Below are 14,253 nucleotides of genomic sequence, written 5' to 3'. Positions count from 1 at the left end.
GGGACTTTGACTATTTCTTTAGCCATGTCGGGTCCGAACATCTCATTTACAATGGCTTTGCAGGCAGGTAGTATTAATGACTCTGCTACAGTGTGGGATTTTTTGGATTTAGCTACAAGTTCAGCAACATGGTAGCTAGCTTTAAGGGCTCGCTCATTTACCTTTGTGGTTTTTCTCATAAAAATGGCCTGTTTCTTCGTGTGTTCACGCAGGCCAATAAAATAATCTGCATTCTTGTTTTGAAGCTATGGGTGTTTCGTTTGGAGATGGTGTTTAAGCTTGCTTGGGACCATAGCACTGTTGGATAGCTTTTCACCACACACCAAGCACAACGTCGGTGCCGTTGCATCCCCGGTGAAAGTAAATCCAAATAAAAGGTAGCTTTCGCTGTTTTGCCTCGAGCTCACCGTCTTTGTTTTCTTTTGACCTCCACTCATACTAGGGCCTTCATCTGGGTTCGAATTTTGTCCAGGGCCCAGTTCGGAGTTAACATTTTTCCTTTTCAAAAACTTCTCTATAGTCCCGCTAGCCACAATACTAGTGCGACCGCTACCTGTCCCATGCATGCATCACTAATTCTCTTGTCTTAAAGTACAATCAATCAACACAGTACAGTCAATTAGCTTACCTGTCGCCACCTACTGATATGGAAGAGTAATACATAATTACTTTGCCAGTGACACAGACACTCGAAAATGGCATATTATTTGCAGAAAATAATGAATTCGTTTTCAATTTTTTTTTTACCAATTAGGTAAAATTGGATAATTTCCCACGGTACACCCGACTATCTCTCACGGCACACTAGTGTGCCGCGGCACAGTGGTTGAAAAACACTGCCCTAGACAACCAGCCACCGTAGCACCCAACATGGCTACTGGGGCTATTATTATTTTACTGCAAAAGGCAATGTGCGATCTTCGGTCTCAAAGTAAGCATAAGCATAAACTTTATTGCCAAGTATTTCAAGAACACAAGGAAATTAACTCCAGCTCAATGGCGCCCAGTGTGCACAACATAAAAACTAAATAAACACACTAAATGTGCAGTGCACTACAGTAACGTTAACGTGTCTAACCTTCGTCAAATATACTAACGTTAATGCTATGAAGCTCCATTATTTGGCTCACACATGAACACAGAGATCACTCATTATTATAACTGTGGAGGCCCTGACCAGCCTGTTCTGTGTTGAGTGGGTGAAGCCTTACTGTCAAATCAGTGTGTTTGTATTGGTTGCTGCTATTTTGGGGGAATGCTGTGCTGTTCTGTCCAATGTGGGGTTTGGGGAGGGACAGGTGTGTGAGGGTATAAGAGGGGTAACAGGTGGGCGTGGAACATGGGGTGTTCTGAGAGAGTGTTGTTACTGCTTTTCTTTTGCTTTTCATTCTTCCTGTGAGCACATGGTGCCAGGTATATAGCCGTTTCATTCTGCGTTCTCTATTCTGTTCAATAAAAGCCAAGAAAAGACACAGAAGGTGTTCTCCTCATTATCAGCCCCTAGGCTGACCTTCTGCCAGCACACAGCTGGATAGTTAGATGTCCCAGTACAGGACAGGGTCAGACCAGCTGCGCTCATCCGAACCAGTGGAGCACCACATAACGTTTATTAGTTAGACCCAGCGTTAATTAGACAGACCCAGTATTATTAGCCATGTACCTGGCAGCATCGATAAACAACAGTGATCATGTCGTGCTCACAATGTAAACATGAAGTGTAATGATAACACGTCACCGTATTTATAATGTTGGTTATTTCACTGAGCGACCTTCTGTCTCAAAGTACAATACAGTGACAACGTTAACGTGTCTAACCTTGGTAAAATATACTGTCTTAATACACAATGAAAACACAGAATAAAAGAACTGTGTAGCCTGTAGCCTACCTTAAAGACCCGGTTCACTTGTTGGAAAAATTATCTTTTACTTTGTACATGCCACAATAAGATCATTCAGACTTTATCGCTCTCTCACAGCGACCTGTAGCTGCATTGGGAGCTCGGCCCTGCTCCGATGGAGTCAATGGAGATGTAGTCAATCAGTCACGTGCGTGAGTCACGCCGGACACGTGACTCACTGGGCTGTAAACACGGAAGGACACAGCGGAGAAAACCCGCAGAGGCTTTTGTCAGGGTATGTTCTCGCTTTAAGGGTACACAGCAGATTATTAGTGAACCTGTGAGTCTACGATTTGTGCCAGCGTTTGTGTGCAGAGCAAACACGATGTTGAAACTTGTAGTGAGCCTGGTTGTGGCCGTGTTTCTTACTAAGGTGGACTGCAGCTCCTTCCGGATGAAGAGAGTCACTAACGCACAGGTGAGAGTCGTGGCCTCGCTAATGTATACGGACAGTAAAGCTACTCAGTTCACTGTCAGTAGGAGAAGGAAGCCACACACAATCAGCAGCACCTTTACAACACATTGCCTCTAATAAAAAGCTATAATAACATTTATATTGTATGTTCAGCCATTAAATCAATAAACCAGAAAGTATAATCAGTATATTAACTGACAGAAATGCATTTGTACTTTCCAGGAAGCCATGAATGAGACTTGCTTTCAGTGATCACTGCAGTACAATGACAACAATAATATACTTACATAACGGGTTGAGTCAGGAAGCGCATCCGGCGTAAAACACGTGCCAAATGTCAACATGCGACTCGTTAGTGTGTCGATTCGCTGTGGCGACCCCTAAACGCGAAAAGCCGAAGGTGACTTTATTAATATATTTACATAACGCTTTACAAAAAAAGGTTGACAGACTGGTTCCAGACGTTAGAACTGATGAAAACAAGCAGAACAATCACACATAACATAATTTGTCTTGTCTGACTGTGCATGTTGGTTGTCGTGGACAGATCTTGGGTTTTGACTGGAAGAACTGTGGCCAGCCAGATGATCCAGCTGTGCTGAAGTCTCTAGTTCTGTCTCCAGACCCAATCACCATCCCAGGAGACCTGTCAGCCTGTACCTCTGGATCCACATCTGTCGAGCTGTTTGCTCCTCTGGCTGTGAGTGCACTTTACACTTTATACCTCAGCCTCCAAGGAAATTGAGATTAAAAGGCAGTGAAGTGACCGTGTTCCACCGCCTCAGAGACATGTGTTTGTGCTGAGGAGTCATAAATGCAGAACCAGCCAGGGGTGGTTTCATCTCCTGTGCAGCGAGCTGCTTGTTTGGTTGAGCTAAACCAGAGGTGTGGACTGTACACAGCACTGTGAACAGCTTCAGGCAAAGAGGATTTAAGAGGCTGAAAGTCTAGTTCATGTTCCATAAGAAAAACAAAAATGATTAAGAATTTGGAAATAAATATTGTCTCCGCAAGTTCTGAAAAGTCTTGAACTGTCCAAAGATCTGTTAGCTGAACTGGTTTATGTCTTCAGTTCATTTTTTCTGGAGAGGATTTTAGCCAGTCAAAAACAAACAGTCAAGATGTTCTCTCTCTCTTTTAGTTTGAGTCATTCAGTTTTATTTCTCTCTCTCTGGCATTAAAAATGTAAAATTCTAGATGTTCCTGCACAGCAATAAAAACACAACAATAAAGCCCAGTAAATTTTCTGAGCTCTGAAGCCGCAGCTCTTTACAACAGAACCATCTGTGCAGAGTTAGTTCTTTTACTGGCAGAATACTCACTCTTCATGTTTTTAAAATGGTTGTGATGAATGAATAACTAAAAAAATAATAATAAGCTGGTTGTTTGTGGGGTTCCTTTAAAGGACAGAGCAAACCTCTCAGGCTACTGAAGTCTGCAGAGGTTCTGTTTCTTAATTCTACTACCTGTTTAACTGGGACTTGAATTGTAGCCGTGCAGCAGTGTGAGTGCGTTTTGTGTGATTTTCTGGTGGGTTTATTGTTTTGGAGAGAAATGTTGTTATGCACCAAACGTCCAAGGTTAGACTTGAACTCCAGATGAACTGTTATCAGCTGGTTAATGAGTAGAAACATCCTCTGACCCACCCAGTTAGAGCTGGACTGGACGTGGCAGATCTCAGCTTGTTTCTGTTCCTTCCTCTTCAGGTCAATGTGACTCTAGAGAAGGAGGTGGCCTCTGTCTGGATTAAGATCCCCTGTTTGGACGAAGTGGGCAGCTGCCACTATAAGGACGTCTGTGACATGCTGAACCAGCTAATCCCGCCGGGCCAGGACTGCCCTGAGCCTCTGCATACCTACGGACTGCCCTGCCACTGCCCCTTCAAAGCTGTAAGCTGCTTTTAATCATCGAGGGCTTTTTTGACAGACTTGCATTTTAATGCCACATGAAAATATTGTAATGAATCTACATCATCCAAGTGTGAATATGTGCATTCACAGGCTAAACAGAACTGACCACGAGTCATGTGTAAAAGAGGTGAAATAATCCATAAGTGTTGTTTTCAGTGCTTATACTTATACTGATTTGCACTTTGCAGGGGCCACAGATTTTCCACTGGGCCCAAAGATGATCCTGCTTGCTTATTTCCCGTCTCTCTCTCCTCAGGGCTCGTATTCTCTGCCTCAGACGGACTTCTACCTGCCCTACATTGATCTGCCTTACTGGCTGACTAACGGGAACTACCGGGTTCAGGGAGTCCTGAGCTACCAGAGCAAAGAGCTGGGCTGCCTTACAGTCACTTTCTCCATCCGATCCCAGTAACACCAGCACTGACAGGTTTCTGTTTATTGGCACATAAAAGCAATAGCAAACTGGGAAATGAAAGCAGAATTTGCACAAAGATTTGAGAACAATAAACGTCACAGGTAAACCTCAGATAAACACAACATGGCAAATGGAAGCATTTTAAACAAACTGCGATACTGCAGCACAGCAGCTGTTGTTTAGGTCCCACATTTTACTAACTGGAGAATAAAAGCTCCTGTGGGAAAAATAATAAAAACAGACCCTTTTAATCTTAATCTAAATAAACAGGACCAATACACTATTTTTGGCTCTAACTCTGTTTCTGTGCTGACACAAAAGGTTTTGGCGTTGTGATTGAAAATCGGGCCAGTTTAAGATTAGTCTCAGCCATGAAACAGCACGTATGTCATTTTTATTCACAGTAACTGCTTCACTGTGCACGTTGCAGCAAGTAGTAGTGCCCTTTAATAAGTGAACAGGAAATAATGAAGAGCTGGCGTTTTAACTGAGATTCAGTAAGGATGTCAGGTACTTTCTTTTAAATAAGCTGGTTTTAACACTCCTGAATCTCTTTTTGTAATGAAATGCTCTAAAATGTTTTGATAATAATACCATTCCAGTCAAGAATCTTTGTCATTATACATAGCACCATACATTTTTTTCCGGCAGCTCTCGGCTTAAAAGACAGACGTATTATTCATCTGTTTGTGAAGCTGAAGTAATTTTTTAAGAGTGTTTTTCTCAACTAAAAGTTTTTCACTGTTGAGTGGAAGTTTAATACAGTGTGACTAATAGTAACCACATTCTGGGATATTATTTGAATTATTTCTTTATTTTACTGATTAAAAAAAACCTTCATGTGCCTAATTCGATCTGTAGGATGTGGAACTTTAGCTACAAGTTTCAATAAATGAACAAGAGATGAAAATAAATCATGAAGCAAGTCTGAGTGACTACATTTAGTGAATTCTAACCATTGAGTTGTATTTACAGAACAAACAAAGTTGTACCTTTTTAAAGTGGATTTTAAGGATAAATTCAACAGCAATGTGTCTGAATCAGAGTTACAGATAATGTGGCAATAAACTGAGTGTAAGCTGAAATCTAGTGATGGAGAAACCGAAGATTTCTGAAACACTTAATCAATATGAAGCAATTGTGTTGAAATGGTTTAGTGCATTTGATACAATCATATATGGCGCCATCTGCTGGCCAACCCTCAACACAGCAGTTGCATGGAACATAAAGGGCAAGGTGCCATGAAACTGTAAGGATGCTATGTTTGTTTTACAGTAAAGTTTCTATGTGCATCTTGAAATTTTGATTATTTCTTTTAAAGACATTAATAATCTCCTTCAGACTTTTTATGATACTGTAGTGGCATCTGCTGTTTTTTTACGTTGTTGTGGGTTGGGAGGGAGGTAGCACGGACAGGGACAGAAAGAGACTAAACAAGCTGGTTAAGAAAGCTGGTTCTGTCCTGAGCTGCCCCCTGGATTCCATCGAGGAGGTGGTGGACAGAAGGATGCTGGTAAAACTAACATCCATCATGCACGACCCCTCCCATCCCCTGCACCACACAGTGGAGACTCTGAACAGTTCCTTCAGCGCAAGACTGTTACATCCCCAGTGTAAGAAGGAGCGTTACCGTAGGTCGTTCCTCCCCACAGCAATCAGACTGTACAATACATCACTGCAGGGATAAGCTAGGTGAAATTATGAGGGACTATATAAAAGTAAACATTGCAAAACTCAAATCCTGGGGTAAAATGTGTGGCTAATATGTACATATGTAAATTCTGTTCTTGATTTTTCTCTTGAATAATTTATGCTGTCTTAAAATCTGGAACTTGTTTATCAAGATATGTGTTTGGGGCCTGTTCTCATGGTGTTATGTTTGTTCTCTATTGCTGCTGAAACACTGAAATTTCCCCTTTGAGGGATCAATAAACTACTTACCTACCTACCTACCTACCTATACTTGTGTCATAATGTGATCGTGCCGTCTGTGTGTAATAAAGATATGCCTATGCAAGATTGATAGAAATACAAAAATATATTTACAAAACACAAAAATCTGGAACTAAATTGGGAAATGCTTGTGCAACTAGGGGCTGTCATGTCAATAGTTGTACAAAATGCTGGTGAAGCTGTGAAGGGGATTTTGGGGTTCAAAGATTTTTATTTAAAAACCAGATCATTTCAGCTGAGTGAGGCTTCACTCTGTCCCTCCTCTCTGTTACTACCTCTCCAGCTTTGAAGACGACCCTTCCACATACATGGCACAGAAGTTTGGCAAGCTTGTCAAGATTAGGATGAACAGCTGCCCTTGAGTCCCAGTATTTTAATGGATCTTGTCCTCTGGAGAGGTGGAGCAGCTGGACTGGGTGTAGTCTGTGGATGTCTTGATCACAGGTGCCTCAGCATTGAAAAGGTATTGTTGTTAAAGGCCAGTTCTTGAGCACAGATCAGACACTTGACCTTTTTTGGGGTAATAAGGTCAAAGTGCTCCCACACATATGATCTTGCTCTTTTAAGTGGCCCTGCCTCCATTCTCCCTATCTCCTTTCCTCACTCTCTTAAACACTCACTACACACTTTCTTATGTTCTCATATTCACTTCACACTTATCTGCCAACTTACCTGTTATTCCTTCTCTGTATGTGTACTTAATATGTGTAAGTGTGTATGTAAGTATGTAATTCCATATGGAGAGTGTTTGAATGTCAGTGTGCCAGTGTGAGTGTATAACTGTATGCCAGTTTATCTAATCTTATGTTAGTCCTACCTAAACTTCACTCTCCCTGGTTGTCAATCGATGAAACTATAGCAATAACACACAAAAACCGACGCTGATACGTGTGTGACGTTTGTCAATCGATGAAACTATAGCAATAATGCACACAAAAACCGACGCTGATACGCATGTGACGCCACAAAGCTTCATTTGAGGAGTCATGTGATATCTCGCATGGTGAAGGAGGCATCTTCACATTTTGCCGTGATACTTCTGCTTTGAAAGATCGATACTGTGTTGAGCCATCTGCTTCGAGCATAGCATCACTACTGCAATCAAGTGGCGAGTCTTTAAGGTTTCTATGCATATGGGATCAATAGTGTTTGATTAATCTCATTTCATACGCAGTCCTCCAGCTTTAGGACACTACAGCAGATGGAACTTCAGTGTCACTGTGTTACACACAACAACAATATATAGCAATTCCCATAAAATAATAAACACAATAGCTTAAAGAACAAGTACATTTAAAACATGAATTTACATTAAAATAATCAGTAAAGCTCATTCATGGTTAGATTCCTAACCACCAGTATCACCTCCAGCCCAAACAATCAACTTTGCTCGTTTAACATCCTGCTTGCTTGGGGGGGGGGACGACTCTCATTCTCATTGTCTGAGGCTTGATGGGCCTGCTAAAACTAAGGATGTGTTTGATCCCCAATAATATTTGTTGACCGGTGTTTGCATTTGGACAATATCCTAAAAATACAAGTGACCCAACCAAGAAGTCTTTTTAAGTGACATGTCCATCAGTTACTTGATCTCAGTCCACCAGCTTTACAAGATCTCACTGGAAGCAGGTTGTGTTAATTAATTCTGTGAAAAACATGCAAACAGTAGAAGTTTCTTTTTATTTTTTAGCTATGAAAAGGCTGGGCACAGGACGTGGAGCCTGGAACTGTGTACAGAGGCACAGTAAAGGAGCAGCTCGATGTTTCACCACAAGGTGGCAGCATTTCCTCCGATAACCTGCGATTACTTCTGCTACTTGTGTTTCTGCATAGTAGCATTACTGCAATACTACAACACTAAAGTAAAACACACAGTGCAAATTATGACAAACTACACCAAACCCACACAAACCTAGATTTTGCACATTTCTGCAACTTTTACTCTATGTCTTAACATTTTGTTTCTGTCTGTGGTAAAGCTGAATTAAACATAACAATAAAACCTATTAAGCTTTAAGAAGCCATAACAATGCAACATCCTGGTTTCTTTATTATCATATCACAAAGACATTTGAGAGTAAAATCAGATGTTGGGTCATTGCAGCAGTGAATGTTGACAGGAAGCAGCAAAGAAACCAGAAAACAAAAGGAGGAAAGTGAGGAATTACACACAAAAGAGCAAACATCCAACAGACCCAGAACTGAGCTGGGCAGCTGGACATGGCTGCACAACGTCTCATTTCTACACCTGTTCAGTTCACAAGATAAAATCTGAATCAGATGTTATGTGTCACAGGATGTTGACACCAGGCACATACATGATCAGTTAATTATAATTCATTTTATTTAGGATTTCAATTTCTTATACTTGCATTGTGTGTCACGCTAGGAGGCAGGAAACAAGCTATTTAACTTCTGGAGTTGCTAATAGCTAACATGGTCAAAAATTGTATTACACATCTAATGGAAACAGCAAGAGGGTTTTGGTGTGTGCACAGAAAAATCCTGTTTTCTTTAACATGTTCATGTAATTTTAGTGGGAAAACAAAGCACATATTTTCAGCTTTTTTTAAAATGTGGATCCTCAATTGATTTAAAAAAACATTCTGCAAGCACTGTTAGAGCTTGTGAGTTTAAACTGTTTTGTCAGATATGATAAACTGGCAGTGTTCTGGCTCGGGGAGAACCCAAATACAGACACAAGGTAACAAGCAAGGTTTAATATAAGCAACACGAAGCAACTCAAGAGCTCAACCTGACTGTAATGTTATCTGTAGTTTGTATTTAAATGTCTTTCGTTTTTAGATTTCTTATAATAACTACGTAATGAACGGACATGAGACTGAATATTTACGCATTGAGCTGGTGTGACAACTCACGGTAAAATACCGTGTTGCTCTGCCGTCCACTCGTTTATTCACAGAATAAAAAAACAAAAAACAAAGAGAAAATCAACTTCCTGTGTCTCATACAATGGCGCCAAAAGGCCATCACAAATTAACCCTTAAGTAACCACAGGTTTACAATAAATTTCAATTCAAATGAACTTGACACTCAGCTGCATTACTCAAATAGAACAATTTTAAATCAAACTTATCCATATTACAAAAATAGCACTTACACTGACAAAAGGCAACAACTGCATCTAAAGAAAAATAACTAAACAGCACCCTCACGGAGTGAATACAGTGAAACACAAGCGAAGAACCGAAGGTCGTGAGCAAGAGTCCAAATCAACAAAGTCAGAACAGGAAGTAGGCCCAAACCATGACAGAAACCAACCTGAAAGATGAACCAGATCTACTGAGAAGAAATGTGCATCACTACACACACTGCAGTTAGTCCTAATTGGGTTCATATCAAAGTGAAAGAACTGAGTGAGAACTGTGTGGAAAGTAGTAACAAGGTCTTTGAACTGCATGGTCCCTGACAGCATAGTGACATCTGGCTTTATAAACCTTTAAAGAAACTCATCAATGTGCATCTAAGTCACCGCCTGGCTCAAGAGCAAGACCACAAGAACACTCACTCACTCTGATTAGGACTAAATATATGAAACACAAAGGTACAAGCAAGGAGGAGCAGGTTTAGTAGGTTACACTGTGTGTAATGTCAGTGTGAACAGGGTGTCAGTGAAAAACAAGATGAGCACGCAGGTTGTTTTATATAGTGCCCAGTGTCCTGTCGACTCAGGTGTCCTGCATCGTTGACGAGCTTTCAGCTCCACCTCGTCTACCTGAGATCAGAACATGCAGGTCATCAAGGGCCAACTTTACTGAGGTGTTTACTGATTCAAGATTTTGGCAGGAATTTTCATACAGTCTTAAGTTCTCATATTTAATCCTGATACACACACTTATACTGTATAGGCCTACACATGTATACTCACACACTCTTCCACAAGTACAGTTATTCTACTGCCATAAATCAACACACACACGTACTGTACGTGTTTAGAGGTGTTGTAATATTTATTTAATGTGAAAGTCGAGACGATGTGAGTGTGTCTGTTGTAATATTTATTTAATGTGAAAGTTGAGACTATGTGAGTGTGTCTGTGTGTGTGTGTGCATGCTGAGGAGGTCAGTCTGGGTGAGGTAGAGGAATACCCACAATCATGGGAAGAAATACTTAACCTTGCAGATATACATGCACACACAAATGTTATGACGCTGGTGTTTCCACTGTTTGGAGTTTGGTGTGGTACCTCTGTCAGCCCAGTAATATATCAGTTACAGAGCACATGCAGAGTGTATGTTGTCATATTATTGTGCACATTTCTTTTTGCTATGATGATATTAAGGCTACTCAAGTTGAATTTTTGTTTGTTTTCATCTGTGCATCCAGGTGTTATTGGTCTTCAGTTAATTTCAAATAAACAGGAAATGTGGAATCACTTTGTTTATAGACGTAGCAAGGTGCCAGGCAGTAATTTTGTGAATGATTGGAAACAAACACAATGTATCAGAGAGTAGATGTGGATGAGGATGATGAAAATCAAGGAAGGAAGAAGCCAACGGGATAAAGGTTCGTGTTTCTGTGCAGTAAACAGTCAGCTGAGCAGACAGAGACTGTCAGAACCCCTGCATTTCCAAAGACAGCCTGGGAAACAGAGGTGGGTGGTGAGGCTCGTGGTTACCGTTAACACCATTTAAAAGCATTTTAGCCTCAAAATTCCTCATGCATCAAGGCAATAATGGAACCCATCAGCTAGGAAATGAGCCTGCATGCAGTTTGGCTGAAAAAAAATCGAATTCATGACACAGAGGCACAAACCAAAGTCAAGAATATCCAGTTCATCCAGTTCATACTTAACTGCACAAATGAAAAATACCACATCACTCCTCACAGCAGAGATTGAGGAGTGACAGTAATAACTTACAGTCGATTCACGTCATATTGCAAAGGAGCATTACATACTCTGTGTTGTAGTGAGTGGAGGATGTGATATGACTGTTGTAGTGGAGAGTCCATTATGCAGAAGTCCCTTTATTCTGCAGCATTTCAAAGAAGAATTTCTTAGACAGGCCCAGAGATACCCACTCCTCTCCTCTCCTCTCTTCTCATGGCCTGCTTCTTGCCTGCTCCTCTCATTTCTTTTCCTGGTATCAGATCTTCTTCTCCTCTCTTCTTCACCTTTGTACTTCCACCCTGCTTTCACCTTCTCTGTCCCTCCTCCTTTCCTTTGCTTTTGCTCTCCTTTCTCTTCTTGTCTCCTCACCTCCCCTTTTTCTCTTTTGTTGCCACCTCTTGTCCACTTTCTAATCTCCTGCCCTTTTCTTTCATCTCATTTTCTTTTGTCTTATCTTTGTGTCATTCGTATTCCCTCCTCTCATCTTTTCTTTTCTCCTTGTCTCCTCTTCACACCTTTCCTCTCCTCTGCACTTTTGTTCTCTCCTCTTGTTTCCTCCTACCTTACTTCCTTTTCCTTTCCTCCTCCCTCTCCTCTGCAGGATTTCCTGTTTCTGGTCTCCACCATCATGCTGTTTCCTGTGACAGGAAACTCATTTGCAGATGCAGGAGAGGAGGCGAGGGACGAGGAGGCAGGATGGAGAGCAGGGGCTGAGGAGAAGAGGAGAAATGTCTGCAGAAATGTTTAAGGAAGAAGGGTGGAGAGGTCAAGGAGGCAGACAAAGAGGAGCAGGGAAGGAAGGTGCAGAGAGGTCAGAGGTCGATGTGTAAACAAACAAATCAGTGGTTCAGTAGGGCAAAAGAAACAGAGGTGAACGGGTTCAGCTCTGTCACTGATTAGATGTCAACAGACCCATGTCATCACCTGTTGACATGTGGGATCAACCAATGAGATGAAGGCTCTGGCAGAAAGTGCAGAAGGTCATGCTGAGGTGGGTGCAGGCTTTCAGTGCTGTAGTTTTTATATTTCTACTTCCACTCTTGTTATGTCTACATTTCTCAGTAAAATTCTTTGACAATATTGGTTTTATTGGTACCACTGTGGCTCAGAATCAAGTTGCCAGGAACGTGGTCAAGTATGGAGGCAATATTTTGATGTGCCAGGTAAATGTGACCAAGGCCTGGAGCCTCACTAGGTTTTTTCACTGAACGTTTGTACTGTGTGAAGGTAATTGAGCAAAACACAGCTGCCAATGAAAGTCTTAATCAAATCCTCAACAGCACGAGGAATAAATTCTGATGTTATTTATCAGTACAGACTTTTGTTGGTGGGATCTTAGTTGATAGTTAGAAAAATACTGACTATTATCAGACATCAAAAAAGTTGTCTGGGGAAAATAATTTGTTTACAATACTTCAATCAGCCATGATTCTGTAAATTAGCTTGAATAAAACGATTCATTCAGCTCAGAAAACACACAACTGAATGGACAGAGACCTCACACACCACACACACAAGGGGACAGTGTGTTTGTCCTGTTGCCTTCTGATCCTTATCTGGCAACATGTCGGTCAGCAGCTTAGCAACATCCTGCTTTTAACAGCACACACAAACACATGCACGCTCCCTGTTGATGAAGGCGTTTTCAGCTGCTTTCAGTGAATCTGCAGGCCAAACAAAAGGTGAATCTTCTGTCAACTGCACCGCTAATGGCTTCTAATGGAGTTACCTGTAAAGACACATGCATAAACACACAGGTGACACTCAGACGCTGCTGTCATGTTAAATAGTTGATGACTTGTTGTAGGTGTTTAGAGGTGTTGTAGGTGGTGCGGTTCCCATGTAACCATACTATAGTCTCCAAGCACAGATATTTTAAAAAGCAAGAACTTTAATGTCGTGACGTTCCAGGATTCTGCACAATAATCCAGTATCAAAGCAACATTTGAAACAGAACTGATGACAAAACACCATTGTAGTATAAATGAATAAATGAAGCTCAGGAGCTAATCTCAGTGACATTACAACACAAATGTGTGTCAAAACAGAATTTCTGGATGAATTTCAGTCAGTGGAAAAGCAGCTTAAAGGTTAGGAAATAAAGGAAAAGATGTTTTCACATCAGTCAGCGTAAACGTGATGCAAATGAATGTGTATTTATACTATGTATAAACAGTGGTGATCAGACTTGTAAATGCTGAACATTAGTCTTTACGTGAATGTAATCAGATGATCCAAATGTATGTGTGTCTCTGCTTCCCAGACATGTTGAAGGAACAAAGGAAAAAGGGATAAATGACACCTTCAGGTTACACTGTGGGTAGCACAGCAGTGTGGTGGTTAGCGCTGTCACCTCACAGCACTCTAGGTTTGAGTCCTGACCCCCCCCTTCAGGATAAGGAGTATAGAATAGAAGAATGGATGCATAGATAAAAATTACATTATCCTCAGTTGAAAATTAGTGAAAGCCATTAATGGAAGTTTTAAGGATTAAATGTTTAACAGCTTCAGCTGTGATTCTGGGAGACATTTGTCCATACACCTACACACGACAAGATTGATGGTCTGTAATGTCTTGATCTCACACACACACACACTTTCATACAGCTGGTAAATGAACTGGAAACAGACATGGACCTGTGTGTGTCTGCAAAAGCATTCTCCTCCTGCAGTTTATTCAACTGGGAATGTAATCTGTGTCTGTCTCTGTCACACACACATGCATGTATGCAAGCAGAGTGCCAGTTGATTGGCTGCAGACAGGAGGTTTCTGGTGTTTGTTTTAGTGATAATTTGATAGGCTGACCTCT

The 14,253-nt window shown here is 41.2% G+C and overlaps 1 protein-coding gene across 2 annotated transcripts; it reads left to right on the top strand.

Annotated features, from left to right (window-relative positions):
- Positions 1 to 2,064: 2,064 nt before the first annotated feature.
- Positions 2,065 to 6,103, top strand: gm2a (ganglioside GM2 activator). 2 transcript variants are annotated; one of them, XM_020594123.1, is made up of 5 exons: positions 2,065 to 2,133; positions 2,272 to 2,316; positions 2,861 to 3,013; positions 4,020 to 4,202; positions 4,480 to 6,103. In XM_020594123.1, the coding sequence occupies exons 2-5, from the start codon at positions 2,293 to 2,295 to the stop codon at positions 4,633 to 4,635; spliced, it is 516 nt and encodes a 171-aa protein (XP_020449779.1). In that variant the 5' UTR covers positions 2,065 to 2,133; positions 2,272 to 2,292; the 3' UTR covers positions 4,636 to 6,103. The 2 variants fall into 2 exon arrangements, with proteins under 2 accessions (XP_020449779.1, XP_020449778.1); XM_020594122.1 differs by having other exon boundaries at positions 2,091 to 2,316.
- The last annotated feature ends 8,150 nt before the right edge of the window (positions 6,104 to 14,253 follow it).

The sequence above is a fragment of the Monopterus albus genome, unplaced genomic scaffold, assembly GCF_001952655.1.
Source record: "Monopterus albus unplaced genomic scaffold, M_albus_1.0 scaffold21.1, whole genome shotgun sequence".
Classification (NCBI taxonomy): domain Eukaryota; kingdom Metazoa; phylum Chordata; class Actinopteri; order Synbranchiformes; family Synbranchidae; genus Monopterus; species Monopterus albus.
Note: the sequence above shows the minus strand (reverse complement) of the source record. Positions and strands in the feature narration are given on the sequence as shown.

Coding starts and splice junctions, on each gene's coding strand:
- gm2a (XM_020594122.1), top strand. CDS start 2,224: ATGTTGAAACTTGTAGTGAGCCTGGTTGTGGCCGTGTTTCTTACTAAG. Junction 2,317..2,860: donor AGAGAGTCACTAACGCACAG/GTGAGAGTCGTG, acceptor TGTCGTGGACAG/ATCTTGGGTTTTGACTGGAA. Junction 3,014..4,019: donor AGCTGTTTGCTCCTCTGGCT/GTGAGTGCACTT, acceptor CTTCCTCTTCAG/GTCAATGTGACTCTAGAGAA.